At 46.6% G+C, this 19096-nt stretch overlaps 1 protein-coding gene across 4 annotated transcripts in view; it reads right to left on the reverse strand.

The window, feature by feature from the left end:
* Pacs2 (phosphofurin acidic cluster sorting protein 2) overlaps nucleotides 1–19096 on the reverse strand; it is a 65675-nt gene that overhangs the window by 18378 nt on the left and 28201 nt on the right. For 2 of the 4 annotated variants that reach the window (XM_057782186.1, XM_057782184.1), the window contains exons 2-8: nucleotides 16485–16572; nucleotides 14994–15083; nucleotides 11002–11127; nucleotides 8208–8370; nucleotides 7174–7247; nucleotides 6784–6840; nucleotides 5446–5505 (exon numbers count right to left, since the gene is read on the reverse strand). In XM_057782186.1, coding sequence (XP_057638169.1) covers nucleotides 5446–5505; nucleotides 6784–6840; nucleotides 7174–7247; nucleotides 8208–8370; nucleotides 11002–11127; nucleotides 14994–15083; nucleotides 16485–16572 — 658 coding nt within the window. Of the gene's footprint in view, nucleotides 1–5445; nucleotides 5506–6759; nucleotides 6841–7173; nucleotides 7248–8207; nucleotides 8371–11001; nucleotides 11128–14993; nucleotides 15084–16484; nucleotides 16573–19096 lie in introns of all 4 variants that reach the window. The other 2 variants (XM_057782185.1, XM_057782183.1) reach the window with 1 other exon arrangement.

Raw genomic sequence — 19096 nt, forward strand, 5'->3', positions numbered from 1 at the left:
AATATACACAGAGAGTCTGGATTATGTATATTATTGTGTTTTCTTTAAATTTTTAATTGCTGAAAAACATTTGATTCTGGGGGCTGCTAAGCTAAACCAACATAAACATTTTAAAGATATCTTCACTTAAAAATTTGAGTCTAAGGATATGCTACTTTGGAAAAGAGGTTTTGCTTTTGTTTCTACAGAGAATAGGAACCTGTGGATTCCAGGCTAATGTGGTTTGATGAAACAAGACCCCCCCTCCGAAAGGTCTCCATGAACCCTAAATATATTTCATCCAACAAACAGCAGAAAGCATTTGGGAGAAAACTATGCCTAAATTCCCAAAATGATTGCTTATAAATGTTTGTTTTCATTTAAAGGAGGATATGATATAGAAATGAATATTTTACATTGGTATAGATCTCGGTCTATTGATACAAACTTAAGGTAGATTTATTACACTGTGTATATGTATTTCTGTTCTTGTTTAAGGTATTATGTGCAGCTCATTTAAAAATATAATGCATAATTAAGAAATACAGATTAATAGTCATCTGTAACAATCAAACTTTTAAATACGTTAGGTTTTCTAGAAATACAGAGATATATTTAAGTTAGATAGATAATCTTCAACACTTCAAAAACCTACAGAATATGGCATTTTAAAAGATTTTAAGAACTTAGACTTTTCTCAACAACGAGACATGTCTGCTTCTGGTTACACCAATTACTTCAGAGAGGTTGGTGGGCACTGAAGAAACGCATTATGGAATTTGCCTTTAATGTGACAAGGCTAGCCATTTGGGCAAGAAACTGCTCTTGCCTGGACTGCTTGATGGTACGCTGTATGAACTGGACACGCAGGACCCACAGAAAAGTGACTGTTGAACTTTCCAAAAGATGGGATGGTCCTTCAGGGTTCCTGCTACATAGAAGAAACTGCTAGACATTCTGTAGTACACAGGAGACAGCAACTGATGATATTCTGCTATTACAAGGCAGAACAGATCTTCAAATTTTCTGTTTCATGGAAAAGTCTGCAAGATACTATGGACCCACACGCTGAAGATGGATGCCCTAATGTTACAGAAGAACTTTGGGTGACTCTCCAGACAGTGAGATGTCTCTGTCAATTCTAGAGTTTTGGAAGTTGCTTATAATGTATTTCCTGTTAGGAAATATTATATCCTTCTGGGATCTTTGATGGAGTTGAAGAGAGACAGCTGTAGTTTTGCTTAGTTATAATAAAAGATAAATTAGATATAAAACTTTAGACTCACAAAGAAATACTGTTAACTGTAATTCTTAATAACTGTTTTGCTATATGTAATTTTACTATGTTAAAATTAAAACCTTCCTTTTTAATTAGACAGAAAAGGGGAGATGATATGGGATGCCCTTCTGTATATGTGTTGCTTTTATTGGCTAATGAGTAAAGCTATTTAGACTAATGGCTTAGTAAAGCCAGGTGGAAAATCTGAACAGAGATAGAAAGAAAAAGTAGGTGGAGTCAAAAAGACACCATGTAGCTGTCGAAGAAGAAAGATGCCCGCCAGAATATTACCAGTAGGTCACAGCTTCATGGTAATGCACAGATTAATAGAAATAGGTTAATTTAAGATGTAAAAGCTAGCTAGGAATAGGAATATGACTGGGATATCAGCCAAACAGTGTTGTAATTAACATAGTTTCTGTGTGATTATTAGATCGGGAGACCAGAGCACAGTCTCTGTTTACAAAATGCAAGTGGGAAGATGAAATAAAATAAAAAAGAACTAGATCTTAAAGATTTGGAAAAGTCCCAGCTAGCCCAGGCTTCAGAGTGAAAGTAGGAACTGGAGAGATGGCTCCGTAGTTTATAGTGTGTATTGCTCTTACAGAGAACCAGAGTTCAGCTCCCAGCACCCAAGTCAGGCAGCTCACAACTCTGTAACTCCAGCTCAAGGAATCCAATGCCCTTTTCTGTCCTTTGTGGACACTGCAGTCATGTGCACAAATACCCACACAGATGTGCACACATGCACACAACTAAAAATAAAGCATTGTTTAAGATTAAGTATGTTAGGCCACAAGAAGTTTGAAAAGAGTAATATGCATAGAGGGAGCAAGGACCCACTCAACAGAATGACATGAGATGATCCAAGGATGCTTCCATGCTGAGGTCCTGAGGGCAGTATGGTTTCAAGTGGTTGCTCCTGAGGCACAGAGCTATTGTCTTCACAGGGTCCATGTGTGGTCAGGCTGCAGGAATGGTCCCTTAGACAGCATAGGAAGCCAATGTGTATGGCAACTATAGGTGCTAACTCTTCAAAGTTTGTAAAAATATGGCCATTTCAAATTGGTTGTTACAGGATGTGCTGTCCCAAGCAGAGGCCTGAGATGGAAGCAGGGCCATGTCTAAAACCCCTCTCCAGGGAAATACAGAGAAGTTATGGCAGTGGGGTGCTCTGAGAGGCAGAACTACAGTCTCTGGTCATAGTGCCTGCTCAAGCGCTATAAGGCACATAGCTGCTATCTGAGACAGTGTAGGCAGCACTCAGGGACACTGTGGGGTGCAATGCCAGGTAGGTCCTAGAGCCCTGGCTCCAAATCAATGTGTCCTGAGGGCAGAGTATTGAACCAAAGAAGCGTTTTCTAGCCTTAAGACTGAATGTTTGGGAAATGGGAAGACAGTTCAGCAGTTCAGAGCACTGGCTGCCCTTACAGAGGAACGGTGTTTGGTTCCCGGAGGCACCCACATGGCAGTTCACAACCATCTGTTAACCCCAGTTCCAGGGAATCTAATCCCTCTTCTGACCTCTGTGGGCACAAGATATGTACATAGTGCACATATGTACATACAGTCAAAACACTCATACCTATAAAATACATCCACTTTTTTTTTTTTAAGCTTCAGTATTTGAGGCAAGTGAGAATAAAGGAAATTTCTACCAAGTCTAAGGACCCACGTTTGATTCCTGAGTCTCATATGGTGGAATGAGAAAACAGACTCCAGGAAGTTATCTTCTGATCTCTACACCCCCCCCCCCACACACACACAGTACAAGAACTGTGCCCTGATGGGTTGTGGACTTACTTGGGAGCAGTTACCTACTCCCCCTTTCTCCCTTAGAACAAAGTGCCTGCCTTGTGCTGGTCTCAGAACTCCCTTGGTTTCATGCTCACACCTGGACAAGTACTGGTACAGACAGCAGTCAGACACCCAGAGTCTGAGTTGACACTAGAGTGAACTCAGATTTTAAGGGCTACTGGGACAGAATGAAAATATTTTCTGTGTGGGAAGAAAATGAATTTTGAGGTCTATGGGCAGAATGTTTTGCTTTGAAAATTTGCATCCTCCTAAACTTTTTTCTGTATAGACCAGGCTATCCTCCTGAGAGCTGGGATTAAAGGCATGTGCCACCACTGCCTAGCTTCCCTAAAATTCTTATGTTGAAACCTAACCTACAAAGTGGTTCAGTAAGAGCCCTTTGGTCTTGTGCTGCTCCCACCCACTGTGTGAGGATGTGAAGATGCAGCACTGTCTATGAAGATCTAGCCCTCTCCAGATAAGAATCTGCCAGCACCTTTGGCCTTTCAGTCTCCAACTATGAGCAGCATCCTTTGGATGTACACACATGCAACTCACCTGCCATTTTCTTTTTGGTTTTTCAAGATAGGGTTTCTCTGTCTATCTCTGACTGTCCTGGAACTCACTCTGTAGACCAGGCTGGCCTTAAACTCATAGAGATGCACCTGCCTTTGCCTCCCTGAGTGCTGGGATTAAAGGTGAGCACCACCACTGCCTGGCACCATTTTCTTTTTTAATTATTATTATTATTTTATGTGTATAGGTGTTTTGCCTGATTGCATGTCTGTGAATCACATGTATGTCTGGTGTTGGTAGAGGCCAGAAGGGGGCACTGGATCCTATGGAAGTTTTTTTTGTTTTTTTGTTTTGGTTTTTCGAGACAGGGTTTCTCTGTGGTTTTTTTTTGGAGCCTGTCCTGGAACTAGCTCTTGTAGACCAGGCTGGTCTCGAACTCACAGAGATCCATCTGCCTCTGCCTCCCGAGTGCTGGGATTAAAGGCGTCCGCCACCACCGCCCGGCTCCTATGGAAGTTTTTTAAGTTGTCATGTGTGGGATTAAAGGCTAGAAATTGAACTTAGATCTTCGAGAAGAGCAGTTAGCCAGTGCTCTTTTCTGCTGAACTGTTGTCTCTCCAGCCCCTGTATTTTGGTTACAAAGATCAACAAATTTAGTTCTAGCACAATAATGCCAGTTTAAGATAATCGACAGCTCCACACAGGTGCGGGCACACTAGGACTGCTATGTGGTCTGTGAGTTGGACAGTGCCTGTGCATAGTTCCTAGTAACTGGGGGTGCAAAGATGAGATGGAGTTCTGGATAGATGGTCTTCTCCTCATGTGAAAGGGAACAGCACAGAACAGATATGGAACAGATCACATGGCTTGATAACTTGCAAATGTGGGAGATTATTCCTATGAAAAGATAAACGTTCTTTCCCTGACCAGTGTCCATGAAATTGGCTAAACCTTCCAGTTTAGGTTGAGGCTCAGAAGCCAGAACAGAAGTTGAATATGACAGGTTTGAGACTCAGCCCTATTGCTTTGGTGAACATGAAACTCTATGGTCAAGATCCAACTTCCTCCACCTGCAAGCCTGCATGGTCCTAGGCCAGGTAGCTTCCCTGCGATGTGCACACTTTCAGCTAGGCTGTGTTTGTCTCACTATGAGTTGCAAACTTCAGGATTTAGGGCCTAGAGGCTATTCCACTGAAACAGGCTGGTGATGTTTTAGAGTGGATGCTGGCCCTACAGAAAACTCTATGGCTAAGAAGAGCCACCTTCAGTACCTGCACATGTGAAGAGCAACTGTTAGATGTTGGTGCTAGAGCTGAATAGGGACCATGCTACTATAAGGTGTAGCCCTTGCACACATGGATGTAGAGGGTGGGTGCACACTTTGAGGATCAAACATTCAAGTGTCCCCTCTCTACTGTGGGGACAGATTCTTGACTCTGTTTTATTATTTTTCTTTTGATTATGAACAAACTCAATACCTAAGACTGGAGATTAGAGAAAAACTAAGAAACCAAAGATTTGTGGCATGTTGACTACAGAACAGGCTGTACACGGCAGGAACTGGGGTAGGGAAACTCTGCACCTTCTATTTACTTTCTCTACAAACCTGAAACTGCTCCCCAAAATAGTCTATTTATAAGAACCAATGACTAGACCTCTGCTAATCCTCCTACAGGTGCACCATGACTTGGGAGTTCAACAGAAACCAGGAGGTGAGCCTGGTTCTTTGCCGGCCTCTCACCGCTGCCATCCAGGCTGGCAGGCAGAGGGCAATACCACACAGATCTGGCCTAGAGCTTCCCTGGAGCATATTTTACCTAGCACGACACCAGGGCACTTCAGCAGCTATGCAAAGTCCTGCCTGACCCACTCACCTCCTCTGACACTTTAAACCTGCGCAGTAGCGCCACCACTTTCTGCTTGAAGTTCTGTTGCTGAAAGACAAGAAGTACAAGAATCCCACATTAGGAATGATAGGGGAGGGAGGTTACATTCCTGAGACATAGCAAGGAATTGCACTCTGGACTCAATAATGAGGGACAGGAGAGATACAGCTGATAGCTATGAAAATGTGAACTGGGTATAAATACAGCCACGAGCCCAATTTTAGTGTCTGAAAGCACAAACTGAGGTCAGATTGAGAAATATGGGGGGAAGGGGGTAATCCACACCCACTGAGGGGCAACCAGGGAAGGGCACAGGGTGGCTCTGCAGTTCTAGAAGTTTCTGCAGGTCTTTTAGGCTCTCTAGCACCTTCCCATACCTCCAACTCCCAGAAAGGGCCCTGACCTCGTCTTCAGAAGGAGACTGCCACCCTGTGGGAGGTACTCAGGAGAGCACAGGGTTGGTTGATGAGACAATGGGACCTGTACACTATGAGTTCAGTGAAGCTGCTCACACTGTTGGCTGCAGTGCCTCTGCTCCTGCCATTGTCCCCCAGGTACTCTCAGCCCACCCTTACAGAGCTGACCCTAACAGGGAGGGTGCTTCCTGCATGGTCCCTCAGGCTGGCCCATGAGCTCCAGATGGTGCTGCCTGTATTTAGGGGAGATCCAGTTTGTATCCAGAGCGGCTTCTGTACTGTGGCTACTGTCTACCCACAACCTCCTTTTCACATCTATCAAAGGCTGACAGTGCTGTACCTGGTCAGTACTGGTAAGAGGCTACCAATTCAGCCAGTCTTGCAGGCTAGTTCTGAACTCTAAGGTGTTCCAGGGCCCACAGATGGTCACTGTACAGGCTGAGAATGGGCTGAAGCCTATCCCAAGTTTTCTCCCATGGAAGAAGCCTAACACCAAGTCTCTGTGTTGGCAGACAGCCCCTGCCCCCACCCCCAAAAGGAAATTGACCCCACTCATGGTGAGTCTGAGTACTGCGTGATGGGGAAAATAGATCTCCAGGGCTCCAAGGCCATGTAAAGTTGGCGTGGGGCATGAGAGAACGGCAGCCAAAGACAACCCTGTCTGGCTCATGTTCATGTGGACTGACAACAGTCAGGTGCTAGCTGACAGAATTCTGGCCTGAGGGCAAGTGGGAACTGTAAGAATCTTTTGGGTCATGTGTCATGTGAGGCTAAAGTCCTCGGGAGAAACTGTCTGCCCTCTTGCTCACAGTCACCCATGAGCTTCCCAGCCATTGCCCACCCTCCTCACCCTTCCCCAGTGTTAGTAAAACTAGTTTCCACCAACCCTGGTCATGGACGTCGTTCTTACTATCGAGCGCCGCTGCTTCTTGGGTTTTCCCACATCAAAGTCATCCTCATCAAGATCCTGTGTAGACATGCACAGTGCCTGAGGCCACAGCGCCTGCACAGCAGGCCCACCCCATGACATTGCGACTGAGACCATCACTTGGCAGTGAGTTCCTAACACTCCGAAACCCTGCAGGGCTGCCTACGGACATCTCCTAGCCCCAGGGAGGAAGCAATCAGGTGCCACACATCAGTTCCCCTGCCCTTCTCATCCCATGTGGCACTTGAGACCCACAGACCTCATACAGCCTAGCACAGGGAAGTCTCCTTCAGTCCCAAGTCTCTTATCTACGGAGGTATAAGGGGGGGGGGGCTGTCAGGTGCCTCTCCCACCTCAGGCTCAAACTGTTACCTGCCCTTGTACAGCATCATCACTGGCTTCCTGCTCAGAGGAAAAGCTCTCATACTCCTCCTCAGAGTAGTTATCTGTGGAATGAGCACACAGAAGGAAGAGTACCTTTAGATTCCACCTGATGCCATGGCAATGAGTTGGCAACAGAATGTCCCCTGGGAGCAGAGGGGAGCTGTAAAGAGACAGTCCCCGGTAAACCAGGGAAACTTGGGACACCAGAGCTGTAGCCCTGAGCACCAAGAGCCTAAGGACAGCAGGCCACATGGCTATGGGGTTGGTGGAGCAAGAGAGCAGGGCAAATACAGTTACCCCAGTTGTGATGGCAGCAAGAGATGAAGGCTGCTGAGCACCTGCCCCACACCAGATCTCAGGTGTTCAGAGCACCAAAGGTACTGCACAACAAACCCCCACGACACCTACATATTGTAGGTACACAGAACTTGTGATTGAACTTCAACAGCACACATGACTTTCCCCAAAAGGTTCTAATTAGAGAGAAATTCAAGAGACACTGCCGGGCGGTGGTGGCGCACGCCTTTAATCCCAGCACTCAGGAGGCAGAGACAGGTGGATCTCTGTGAGTTCGAGGCCAGCCTGGTCTACAAGAGCTAGTTCCAGGACAGGCTCCAAAGCTACAGAGAAACCTTGTCTTGAAAAAAAGAAAACAAAACAAAAAAAAAGAAAACAAAACAAAAGAGAGAGCCGGGCGGTGGTGGCGCACGCCTTTAATCCCAGCACTTGGGAGGCAGAGGCAGGCGGATCTCTGTGAGTTCGAGACCAGCCTGGTCTACAAGAGCTAGTTCCAGGACAGGCTCCAAAACCACAGAGAAACCCTGTCTCGAAAAACCAAAAAAAAAAAAAAAAAAAACAAAAAAAAAAAAAAAAAAAAAACAAAAAAAAAAAAAACAAAAACAAAAGAGAGAGACACATCACATCCTATCCTAGGACAACCACACTGGGACAGCCCTCCTATACATGTGGGCAGGAAATGGCATGAGCAGAGCAAGGCAGAGGAAGAAGGCACAGTGACTTACCTGTGGACTTGGCCTTGGGGCCAGCCTGCATTGCACTATCCTCATGGTCGATGGGCTGGCTGGACAGGGAGACGATCCAGATCTCAGCCACTTTGACAGAGGCCTCTTTGATGCTGCTGCAGAGGCTCAGCACCTGGCCACCCTCAGAAGGGTGCTGCATCACCTGGGGGGCATGGGTCTAGACATCAGGAGGGCTACCACCCCAGAAAGCTCCAATACTCAGGAGCTGCACACACCTAGAAGAAGGCTGAGCAGGAAACCAGGGGAAGCCCAGGGACCAAGAAGATTGGCTGAGTGTGGAGGTCAGTGGCAGGCTTGGTATTTCTCTGACTACAAGCAGACATAGGAGTGTATCTTTAGACCACCCAATTCTGGCACCCCTGCTGCCCCTTGAAAGTCACTCAAATAGTTCCTGGCTCCCACTCACCTCTATCTAACGTTCCAGTCTGGGAACCTCAGTAGCAGGTACAATGTGAGACTGGGGGTCACCCAACGCTGGAAAACTAGATGTCTAAGTTGTGTTTATAGAAGCCAAGAAAGAATAGATACAAACATGGGCCATGTCTTTAATGGCATAAGAAGCCCACCAGGCCTGACTCACTGGAGTGCCAAGACCTGGATAAACCGGATAACTGCTGTAACAAAGTCAGGAACCTAGCAGGGACAGGTGGCAGACCTGTCCCTGAAGAGCCTTTGCACATGTAAAGCTGCTTTGGGGTCATGTGATCAGACCCAAATGTTAAAATTTTATAGATTTAAAAAAATTAGTACCTGGAGCCAGCAAGATGTCTCAGCAGATAAAGGTATTGCTGCCATACAATGACCTGAGTTCAATCTCTAGTAGCCACATGGTAGAAGGAGAAAATCTATTGCCACAAATTGTCCTCTGACCTCCATACTCATCTCTTTCCCCCCTTCTCTCTCATACACACACACACACACACACACACACACACACACAAAATATATAGCAAATCTTTAAAATTGGGAACTGATTTAGGATGACAATCAGTGAAGAAAATAAATTTTAAGGACACTTACATTTATTTTTACCAACATTTCAGAAACCAGGAAGGCAGGCCAACAGCTCCATGCCAAATACTGGGGCCTTCATGTGCCGAGTGCACATAGGAGATACATGGAAGAAAACCTCTCTTACCCGATTCTATAGATGCACTAAGTGCTTGTCCCCTCTCCTAAGAGTGACCTCAGATTTGAGAAAAGCAATCTGTTCAGAAACTAATATCTAGTTAGGAAGCTGACCCCTTGCAGCACCAGTCAGTGTTGGAACACAGGACACGGGTTGAGGGACACCAAGGCTTGGGTGAAACGGGATGGAGGGCGGGGAGAGTGCATGAGTGTGCATGAGCCAGGATAAAGGTGGATTCTCTTTACCTAGAAAACCTGCTCTCTGGCCTCCTCTACTGGGAGGTTAGGGAACTTCTGCTAAAATCAGGCCTGTTTGCCTGTCTGATCACAGCAGCCTACTGCTCTCTGGGACATCCTGAGAAAGGCTGGCCCCATCTAGAAATTCAGAAGCATATTCTGTACCAGTTCCTTCACCTACTAAGTACCTTTTGGGCCAAGTAGGGCCCCAGGTAGATGGGCACAGACAAGGCCCTGCCAGGCTTGTGCCTAGCTCAACCCTGTTCTGCTGCCAGCACTTTTCTTCATGCTCCCTGAGCTTCCCTGGCCCAGAACTTCTGGCCCCTGGCTACAGCTGGGCTTCTGGGAACATCTTGAATTGGTACTGGCTGGCTAGGCACAGTCCTGGATAGCAGCAGTTGGCACTTCAGCACCTCTGTAGCTCAGCACTCAGGAACTCTGGCCACCAGGAACTGGTGACACTGAGTTACCACAACAAAGGGCTGAAGCCAGATCAACCTGGGGGCAGCCTCAGGTGGAGAGGGTAAGAAACAGAAGAGGGCAGTATGAGAGGATGAAAAATGGGCTTTGGGAACTACAGCTACCAAGTGAGTGGGGCCTTAGGAGTGACAGGATACAAGAGGCATGTCATTCTTAAAATCATAGGTGCTGCAGCAAGTATACCTTTGGGATGGTCATTTTGGCACAGCCTAGGAAACTGAAGGAAAAGCCTTTGTCCAGGAGGATAAGGAAGTTCCAAGTGACTGGACTGGGTGCTTAGGCCAGAGCAGAGGAAGAAGAGGAAGGGGGACCTGAATGCACAAGTGGCTGAGTAGACGCTGGCAGCCCAAACAGTGTAGGTAGTTCAGGTTGGGGACAGTGCCAACCTCAGGTGGCCACCAACATTTGCCCCAGACACTAATAGGAAATCCAAAAGATGAAAACTCTATGACCTAGGGATAGAGTGACCAATGCTGAGCTGCCCCTTCTCCCAGGCCATTCCTATAGCTAATAAGAGTCCAGCTGCTCAGCTTGGCGGCTTCATCTGCCTAGGAGCCCATGTCATCTCTTCAGTCTCCCCAGAACACAGGGCCTCCAAGAGACATGCGAATCTGCAGCTGTTGTCCTTCTGTTTCCTGCTGCTCATCTGAGCTGCTAGGGCGGAGTGAAGGCTAAGGAGGCACCAGGAGGAGTCCAAGCACTCTTCTGGGAAGTGGAGTACACCTGGCTACAGGTACAGGAGTAGCCACACTGTGCAGCCTGTGCAGCATAGGACTGGGGACTTGGGAAGTATTCACAGAGTGGCGCTCTCTCATTACAGTGGAGCCCAACCGTGTGGATTCTCTGACGACTTGGAAAATGGTCTATCTACACATAAAAGAAATCTGTTCAGAGTTCTGGAGCCCTGGACACCAGCCCAGAAACCTACCTCAGCCATGTTGATAGAGCCTGCAGCCAATGTTTTATAGCCGAGGATTGTTCTGTTCTTGTATCGCTTTCTGCGCTGCAGCATGATCTGGAGCTTGTTGCCTTCTCTCTTCAGGAAGTGGGGGTACTATAGACACAGGTAAGCTTGTTTGAGGCCTGGTGCAGCATAGCACAATAGTGAAGTGGGAGCTGCGGGCTGTGTTCCTGCCGCCCCAGCTCCTGGTCACCTGGCTAGCTTATGCCCCAAAATAACACACAAACTGTATTCTTTTAAACACTGCTTGGCCCATTATATCTAGCCTCTTCTCGGCTAACTCTCATACCTGGACTAGCCCATTTCTAATAATGTGTGTAGTAGCACCCCAAGGTGGGCTTACCGGGAAGATTCTAGCCTACGTCCATCCTGGGTCGGAGCTTCATCGCATCTGCCTCAGAGAGCAGAGCATCGAAGAGGATCCCTATGGAGTTTGATAGCCATTTGGGCAAGAAACTGCTTTTGCCTGGACTGTTGCATAAACTGGACACAAAGAACCTGCAGAGAGAGGACTGCTGAACTTGCCTAAAGGTGAGATGATCTTTCGGGGTTCCTGATTCATGAAAGAGTCTGCGAGACATTCTGCAGGACACAGCAGATAGTGACTGAACTGCCTTTGAAATTTCCTGCTTCATGGAAATGTCTGCTGCAAACTATGGGCCTGTAGGCCGAAGATGGATGCCCCAACGGTACAGAGAAACTTTGGGTGACTGTCAAGACAGCGAGATGTCTCTGTCATTTCTAGAGTTTGAAAGTTGCTTATTACTTGTTTGCTTCGGTAATATTGTATCTTTCTGGAGTCTTTGATGGAGTTGAAGAATAGTTAGTTATAGTTATAGTTTTCCTTAGTTATAGGCAGAGGCAGGCGGATCTCTGTGAATTCGAGGCCAGCCTGGTCTACAAGAGCTAGTTCCAGGACAGGCACCAAAGCTACAGGGAAACCCTGTCTCGAAAAACCAAAAAAAAAAAAAAAAAAGTTTTCCTTAGTTATGATAAAGATAAAATAGATGGAAATATTGTAATTTTTACTTGATAACTGTTTTGTTATATGTAATTTTGCTATGTTAAAGTTAAAGCCTTCCTTTTTTGTTTAAACAGAAAAAGGGGAAATGATGGAGGAAGGTCATTGGTTAAATAATAAAGAAACTGCTTGGCCTTCATAGGTTAGAACATAGGTGGGTGGAGTAAACAGAACAGAATGCTGGGAGGAAGAGAAAGTGAGCTTAGATGCAGGGCAGCTCCTCTCGGGCAGACACAATGAAGCAAGCCGCCAGGTCAGACATGCTGAATCTTTCCCAGTAAGACTGATGATACACAGATTACTAAAAATGGGTTAGGCAAAATATGAGAATTAGCCCATAAGAGGCTAGAGCTAGTGGGCCAAGCAGTGTTTAAATGAATACAGTTTGTGTGTTGTTATTTTGGGGCATAAGCTAGCCAGGCAACCAGGAGCTGGGACAGCAGGAACACAGCCCGCAGCTCCTCACTACACAATAGACCACCCTGAGGAACACCTGCTGACACTGTTAAGGCCTTGCAGTGTCCTGGTCCTTACAGCCCTTCAGCAGCCCACCCTCAGGAATCTGCAGTATCGGTGAGGCCACCTTCTGCTTAGTGTCAGGGGTTCCATTTCCACACTAATGGAACTTATCTGCTAAACTATTTGGGACGGGTTTACATGTTTAGGGACATTTGAAGAGATCCTGGCAGCCTGTCAATACACAATTTCCCACATGGTCCTAAGCCTCTGGTACCCTCCCATATGTGGGAGTAGCTGGGTGCCTTCTGCAACTGACCTTGTGCACCCCTTGGCTAAACTGCCAGGCAACATTCCCGTCTTCTGTAAGTTACCCATGCCTAGGACCTGCACTTGTGAGAAGGGGCTTCATTCGGTGAAAGCAGTTCCCACAGGATTCTCAGAGCTCACAACCAGAGCCTGGTGTACATTCTCGAGGCGGGGTCTCCAAGCAGGCTGGTCATTCATACACATTTCTCAGAAGCCATAGGGGCCATGTACTTGACACGGATGTGTTTGGTGAATTATATTTCAATAAACTGGATTCTCTGCAGTAGTGCACAATACCCAGAAGCAGATGGTCTGGGCTGACAGTCTACATTCTCCACAAGGCACTCAAAGGACTCTGAATTTAAGACACTGAGTTTTCTGAGTTTCTACATAGTCCTGCCAATCTTTGCTAAGCAAGAAAATAAAATAACCCTACTTGATAATATACTTGATCCTTGTCATGTTTAATATTGACTGTGACTTTGAAGGATCTAGAATCGCCGGGAAGACAAGTCCCACCTAGGGTGCTCTAGTCAGGAGTATCTAGATTAGGCTATCCTTTGAATGCACCTATGAGGGATTATCTAGATTAGGTTAGCTGAAGTGGAAAAACCCACTCTAAATATAGGTAGTTCCTCGGGAGGAAACGAGCTGAGCATCAGCAATCACTGCTCCCTGATTCCTGACTGTGGGTGCAATGTTACCAGCTACCTCAAGCTCCTGCACAGCCTGGACTTTCCCCCCATGATGAACTGCACCTGAAACCATGAGCCAATAGAAACCTTCCTTAAGTTTACTTCTTACCAGGTATTTTGTCACAGCCATGAAACAGCTAACACAGACCTCATTATCCATTTTCTTTATTATGAGAGAGGGTGGGGAGAGAATCAATAAGATTTTCTAATTGTTTTTTTTTTCCTTTTTTTAATTGATATTTATTGAGCTCTATATTTTTCTCTGCTCACCTTCCTGTCTCTCCCCTCCCCACTTCGATCCTCCCTCAAGGTCCCCATGCTCCCAATTTACTCAGGAGATCTTGTCTTTTTATACTTTCCACTTCCCATGTAGATTATATCTATGTGAGTCTCTCTTAGTGTCCGCATTGTTGTCTAAATTCTCTGTGATTGTGGTTTGTAGGCTGGCTTTCTTTGCTTTATATTTATTTATTTTTTTAAAATTTTTTTTAAATGATTTATTTAACTTTATTTCATGTGCATTGGTGTGAAGGTGTCAGATCTTGTGAAACTGCATTTTCAGACAGTTGTGAGCTGCCATGTGGGTGCTGGGAATTGAACCCGGGTCCTCTGGAAGAGCAATCAGTGCTCTTAACCGCTGAGCCATATCTCCAGCCCCATCTTTGCTTTATATTTAAAAACCACTTATGAGTGAGTACATGTGATAATTGTCTTTCTGTGTCTGGGTTACCTCACTCAAAATAATGTTTTTTAGTTCCATCCATTTTCCTGCAAAATTCAAGCTGTCGTTATATTTTTCTGCTCTGTAATACTCCATTGTGTAAATGTACCACATTTTTCTTATCCATTCTTCGATTGAGTGGCACTTAGGTTGTTTCCAGGTTCTGGCTATGACAAGCAAAGCTGCTATGAACATGATTGAGCACATGTCCTTGTGGCACGATTGAGCATCCTTTGGATATATACCCAAAAGTGGTATTATTGAATTTTCTAATTGTTTAAGAATAAACCTGGGCCAGGCAATGGTGGCACAAGCCTTTAATCCTAGCACTTGGGAGGCAAAGACATGTAAATCTCAGTGAGTTGGAGGCCAGCCTGGTTTACAGAGCAAGTTCTAGGACAACCAGGGCTGTTACACAGAGAAACACTGTCTTGGGAGAGGAGGGGAAAAAAGAATTAAACCTTGATCAAGAGAAGATTAAAGTAAGAAAGGGCACAGGTAACTCTGACAAGGGTATGGCCAACATCCAGGAGACTGAGAAGGGTGTATCCATCACTCAGAGAACTGATGAGGAAACATGTCCCTCATCCCCAAGGAATTAACCAGGGTATGTCTATCACTCTGAGCTCTGCCAGGAACTGAGCCCATCTCCAGGGCACTGAACAGAGTTGCCATCACCCTGCACACTAAGGAGGAAGAGCTCACTATCAGAAGCACTGACAAGCAAGGGTCCTCATTATGCAGGTGTCAGACTCACCTGGAGAGAGAAGGTCAGCGCCAGGTCTGTCTCCACCTGTCCACTGGGAGGCAGCACAATCTCATGCGATCTCAAGACGCGTTTGGAGCCCTGGAAGGAAACACCCTTCTGATCTAGGGCATGTTAAAGTGAACCAGCTTAGAGCATCCTCACACCAGCACTCTGAACTAGCATAAAGAAGGCCTCAATGCATGGGGATGGGGTGTATGGGTGTGAGTAGGAATATTTGTCTAGACCCTGAAAACCTGATTTCACTGCTGGGTTCTGCCCAGGAGATGGAAGGGGAAAACCAAGAACAGCTACTTCCTAAGCAACAGTCACCAAAGCTCAACACAGGGCACTGATGGCCTCTCTAAGGACAAGGCACAGCTATGGGTGTGTGAGCCAACAAGGTACGCCACTTAAAACACATACTGTCACAGGGACAGGAAGGAGAGCAGATGTTTAAGACATATTCAGACTGCGCAGGTGACATAAGGGCAAAGGCACACAAAGCCAAACAAGTGGAGACTTGCCTGCCTGCTTAGATGCCAAGAGCCCATAGCACCTCAAGGGAGAAGTGGTCTCCTACATCTTTACCGTAAACAGAAGCCAGGCCCCCTTGAACTCCAAGCACACATCTCAGGGAAAAATGGAAGAGTCCTGCATGGGTGGGAGGGTTCTGTGTGACAGAGGAGACCCTGAATGACAGATGGAAGTCTTACCGAGCACAACTGTTACAACAGGTCTAGGATGTGTCCAATGCCACAGGTAGTATGCGTGGGGTCAAACATGAGCTACTTCATCCGGGCAATGATAGCACATGCCTTTAATCCCAGCACTTGGGAGGCAGAGACAGGCGTATCTCTGTGAGTTCAAAGCCAGCCTGGTCTACAGAGTGAGTTCTAGAACAGGCCCCAAAGCTACAGAGAAACCCTGTCTTGAAAAACCAAACAACAACCAACCAACCCCCTGAAGAAAAAAAAAAAAAGATACGGGCTACTTCAGCAGGACCCAGGTGTCCCCCTCACCCAGGCACATACAGGCCTGCTTGGTATGAGGTTGCCTGACACCTGCCCTGCATATGTCACACAGCTGTTAAGGGTCATCAGTAGAGGGCCACCAGGAGCTCCATCTGAGCAGCCATTCTGCCTCCTGAGAGTGGACCTGGAACCTGCAGTCTTCAACATAGCAAAGGCAGCCAAAGGGCTAGTGGATGCATCCAGAGGGCCAGTGAGGCTCTCCCCAAGAAGGGTGGGATCCAAGTCTATCCAGTTACAGGCTGCTCAAGGAACTCATGAAGAGTGGACAAAACACTGGGGTAGGTTCTAGTCCAGAAAGCCCCTTGTCCTGTCTCCTCTTCCTGTTCCTGTTCAAGCCTGTCACCCTGGGAGAGGCATGAAAGAAAGCTCTGGGTGGGTGGCTCAGTGTAGGGGAGGGTCTTTGAGAACGGTCCAGGGACCATGTGAGAGTGAGGCTGGCCACACTTGTGGGTGAGTGCTGAGGGCTTACCTGCATCTTGACAGCAATCACCACGGACAGGAGCTCCTTCTCCAGCTCCCGGAGCACTGCCAGCTTCTTTAGGGTCAGGCTACACAACCTGCAAGACACAGGACAGCCTTGTAGCATGCTTCCTATTATGCTGGCCAGTTGCCCAGAAAGCTGCAGGTCTGGCCCTGTTTCAGCTACTTTAGGCATCCCTGTGAGGGGCACAAACCAGGAGGGGCTGGATGGAAAGGTCAGAGAAAATACATCTGAATGCCAAGCATGTAAAACTGAAGAACAGGGAGTTTTCCAAAGACCAGGGTGCTGGCATCAACAGGACAGCTTTTAGCTGTGGGAAAACAGTTTTCCATCCCAGGATGGCTGCCCATCCCATGCTGTCACCTCCATGAAGCAGGCGTGAACTCACCTTAACATTCTGCTCTAGGGCTTCCGACCTACATGGAGACAAGTGCTGCCTACTAAGGGGAGTCTGCTGACATGTCCAGGATCCACTGCAGCTGTGCAAGCATTTGCCAACCAGTGAGCACATAGTCTCTGGGTCGCCTTCTGCAGAACTCTTTATGTCTGACTCCTTCCCAAGTAAGTGCACACCTTCCTGGAGTTACCTATGTCACCCATACCTGTTCACACATTCTAACACACACATACATACATGAGCCCCTGAAACAACCTCTTGAAGACAAATAGGCCCCCCAAAGGTGTGGGAATTGCACACCTGCCTTGGCACTTTTCAGAAACCTCCACAGCAATCTATAAATACTGATAGCTGTTCTACCTAAATCCTGCTCTATGACACTTGTCCAATGGGGCAGCACAATAAACATGCAGCTGTCTAAATTAAAATGGCACTGATACCAGGTGTGGTAGCTCACGCCTTTAATCCCAGCACTTGGGAGGCAGAGGCAGGCGGAACTCTTTGAGTTTAGCTTGATCCACACAGCAAGTTCCAGACCAGTCAGGGATACACAGAGAGACCCTGTCTCAAACAAACTAATAGCACTGCTTCACATTCAAGACAAACACGTCCTTAGAAGTCTAAGTTGGGCCCCAAATTGTAGGTCTGAAATTCTGCCTCCACACAGGTCCTCAATGTGACAATGAAGTAGCAAGAAGACAAGAGGCACAGCGCTGGAGCTTGGCTTCCTCTCACATGAAAGCAACACGCTTCTGTCCTGGTGCCTGAAAACTATGTGTGGGGAAAGTGCTCCCTCAGCTGCTCTTCCTACCCTGGCCACAAGAGATGTCAAAAAGCTATCTGTGTCACAGGAAGTGTCAATCACTTTCATGGAAAAAAACAGTGATCCACTTAAGAAGGAACCCTCTCTATCTCGGCTTTGTGACAAGGACCCTATTCTACTCTTCTGTGTTTAAGATGGGACCCCACTGGTCTTCACTGACAGGGTGACTAAGACGAAGCTGTCTGCACTGTACCACATTTAGATAAGAGAAGGAACAGGCAAGGGTCTCCCTCACAGGATGTGCCCTGACTCAACATCAGGAGCTGCAACCTGGAGGCAAACACAAGAATCCCAGGCAGTCTGATGCCGGAAAGCCAGGAGAAGCTCAGCCATAGGTGGGTGGGAGTGTATTTCAATACCTATGGTCACCAGATAGAGCAAGAGCAGCTCCTAATGGGCCACCAAGGTCACCAGCTAAGCTGTGCATACAACTCTGGGAACCTGCAGGACTTCGCCTCACTATCTGGGAAACTATACAAATGAAAACTTACAAGCTATTTCTTTCTGGAATTTTCTACTATGTAACATTTTCATACCACAGCAGAACTTGGAAAACTGAACTATGGGAAATAAAACCGCAGTTGAGAGGCGGCTGATCTCACGCCTTCTTCCCTCCTCCCTCTCCCTCTCTCTCTCTCTCTCTCTCTCTCTCTCTCTCTCTCTCTCTCTCTCTCTCTCTCTGCCCTTCTTCTGAAGAGGTAACTATTGCTTCCCCCATTCTCTACCCCCCCCATCTATCTCTATCTCTTCACTCCATAATCCCCCTACCCATTAAATAAACTCTATACCCAAGCTCTCTCCACATGACGTATGTCTATCTCCCACCTTACGCAGTCTCCCATCCGCCAGGGTCGCGCCACCGAGTATCTTTCAACTGTGATAGCAAGACAACTGGAAAGCACACAGTTACCTGGGAAATGGCTCTGAGGAGACAGAGTCTCTCAAAGGAAACTAGGAAGTGTCAGGAATGGAATAAAAATGAAGACAACATGTCAAAATTTGTATAAGCATCAATGCTTCTGCTGTAAGAAAAATTTCCAATGAGTACACTAAGCTGCACAAAAAAACTAAGAACAAGGAGAGAGAGAGAGAGAGAGAGAGAGAGAGAGAGAGAGAGAGAGAGAGAGGAGAGCAAACTGAACACAGAGAAAGCATTAGGAAGGAAACAATAAAGATAAAATCAGAAACAACTTGAAAATAGAGAAAATAAAAACCAGATGCTAGTCCTTTGTGAAGACTGAAAAAATTCATAAGACATCCAGTCAAACAAAGATAAAAAGAAGACAGAAAATTCTCTTTATTGGGAATAAAAGTGCACTAGTGATCTTAGATACTCACTCCACAGCAGACAAAACAACCCTTACTGCCGCCACCCTCCAA

This window comes from Chionomys nivalis, chromosome 10 (genome assembly GCF_950005125.1).
Source record: "Chionomys nivalis chromosome 10, mChiNiv1.1, whole genome shotgun sequence".
Classification (NCBI taxonomy): Eukaryota; Metazoa; Chordata; class Mammalia; order Rodentia; family Cricetidae; genus Chionomys; species Chionomys nivalis.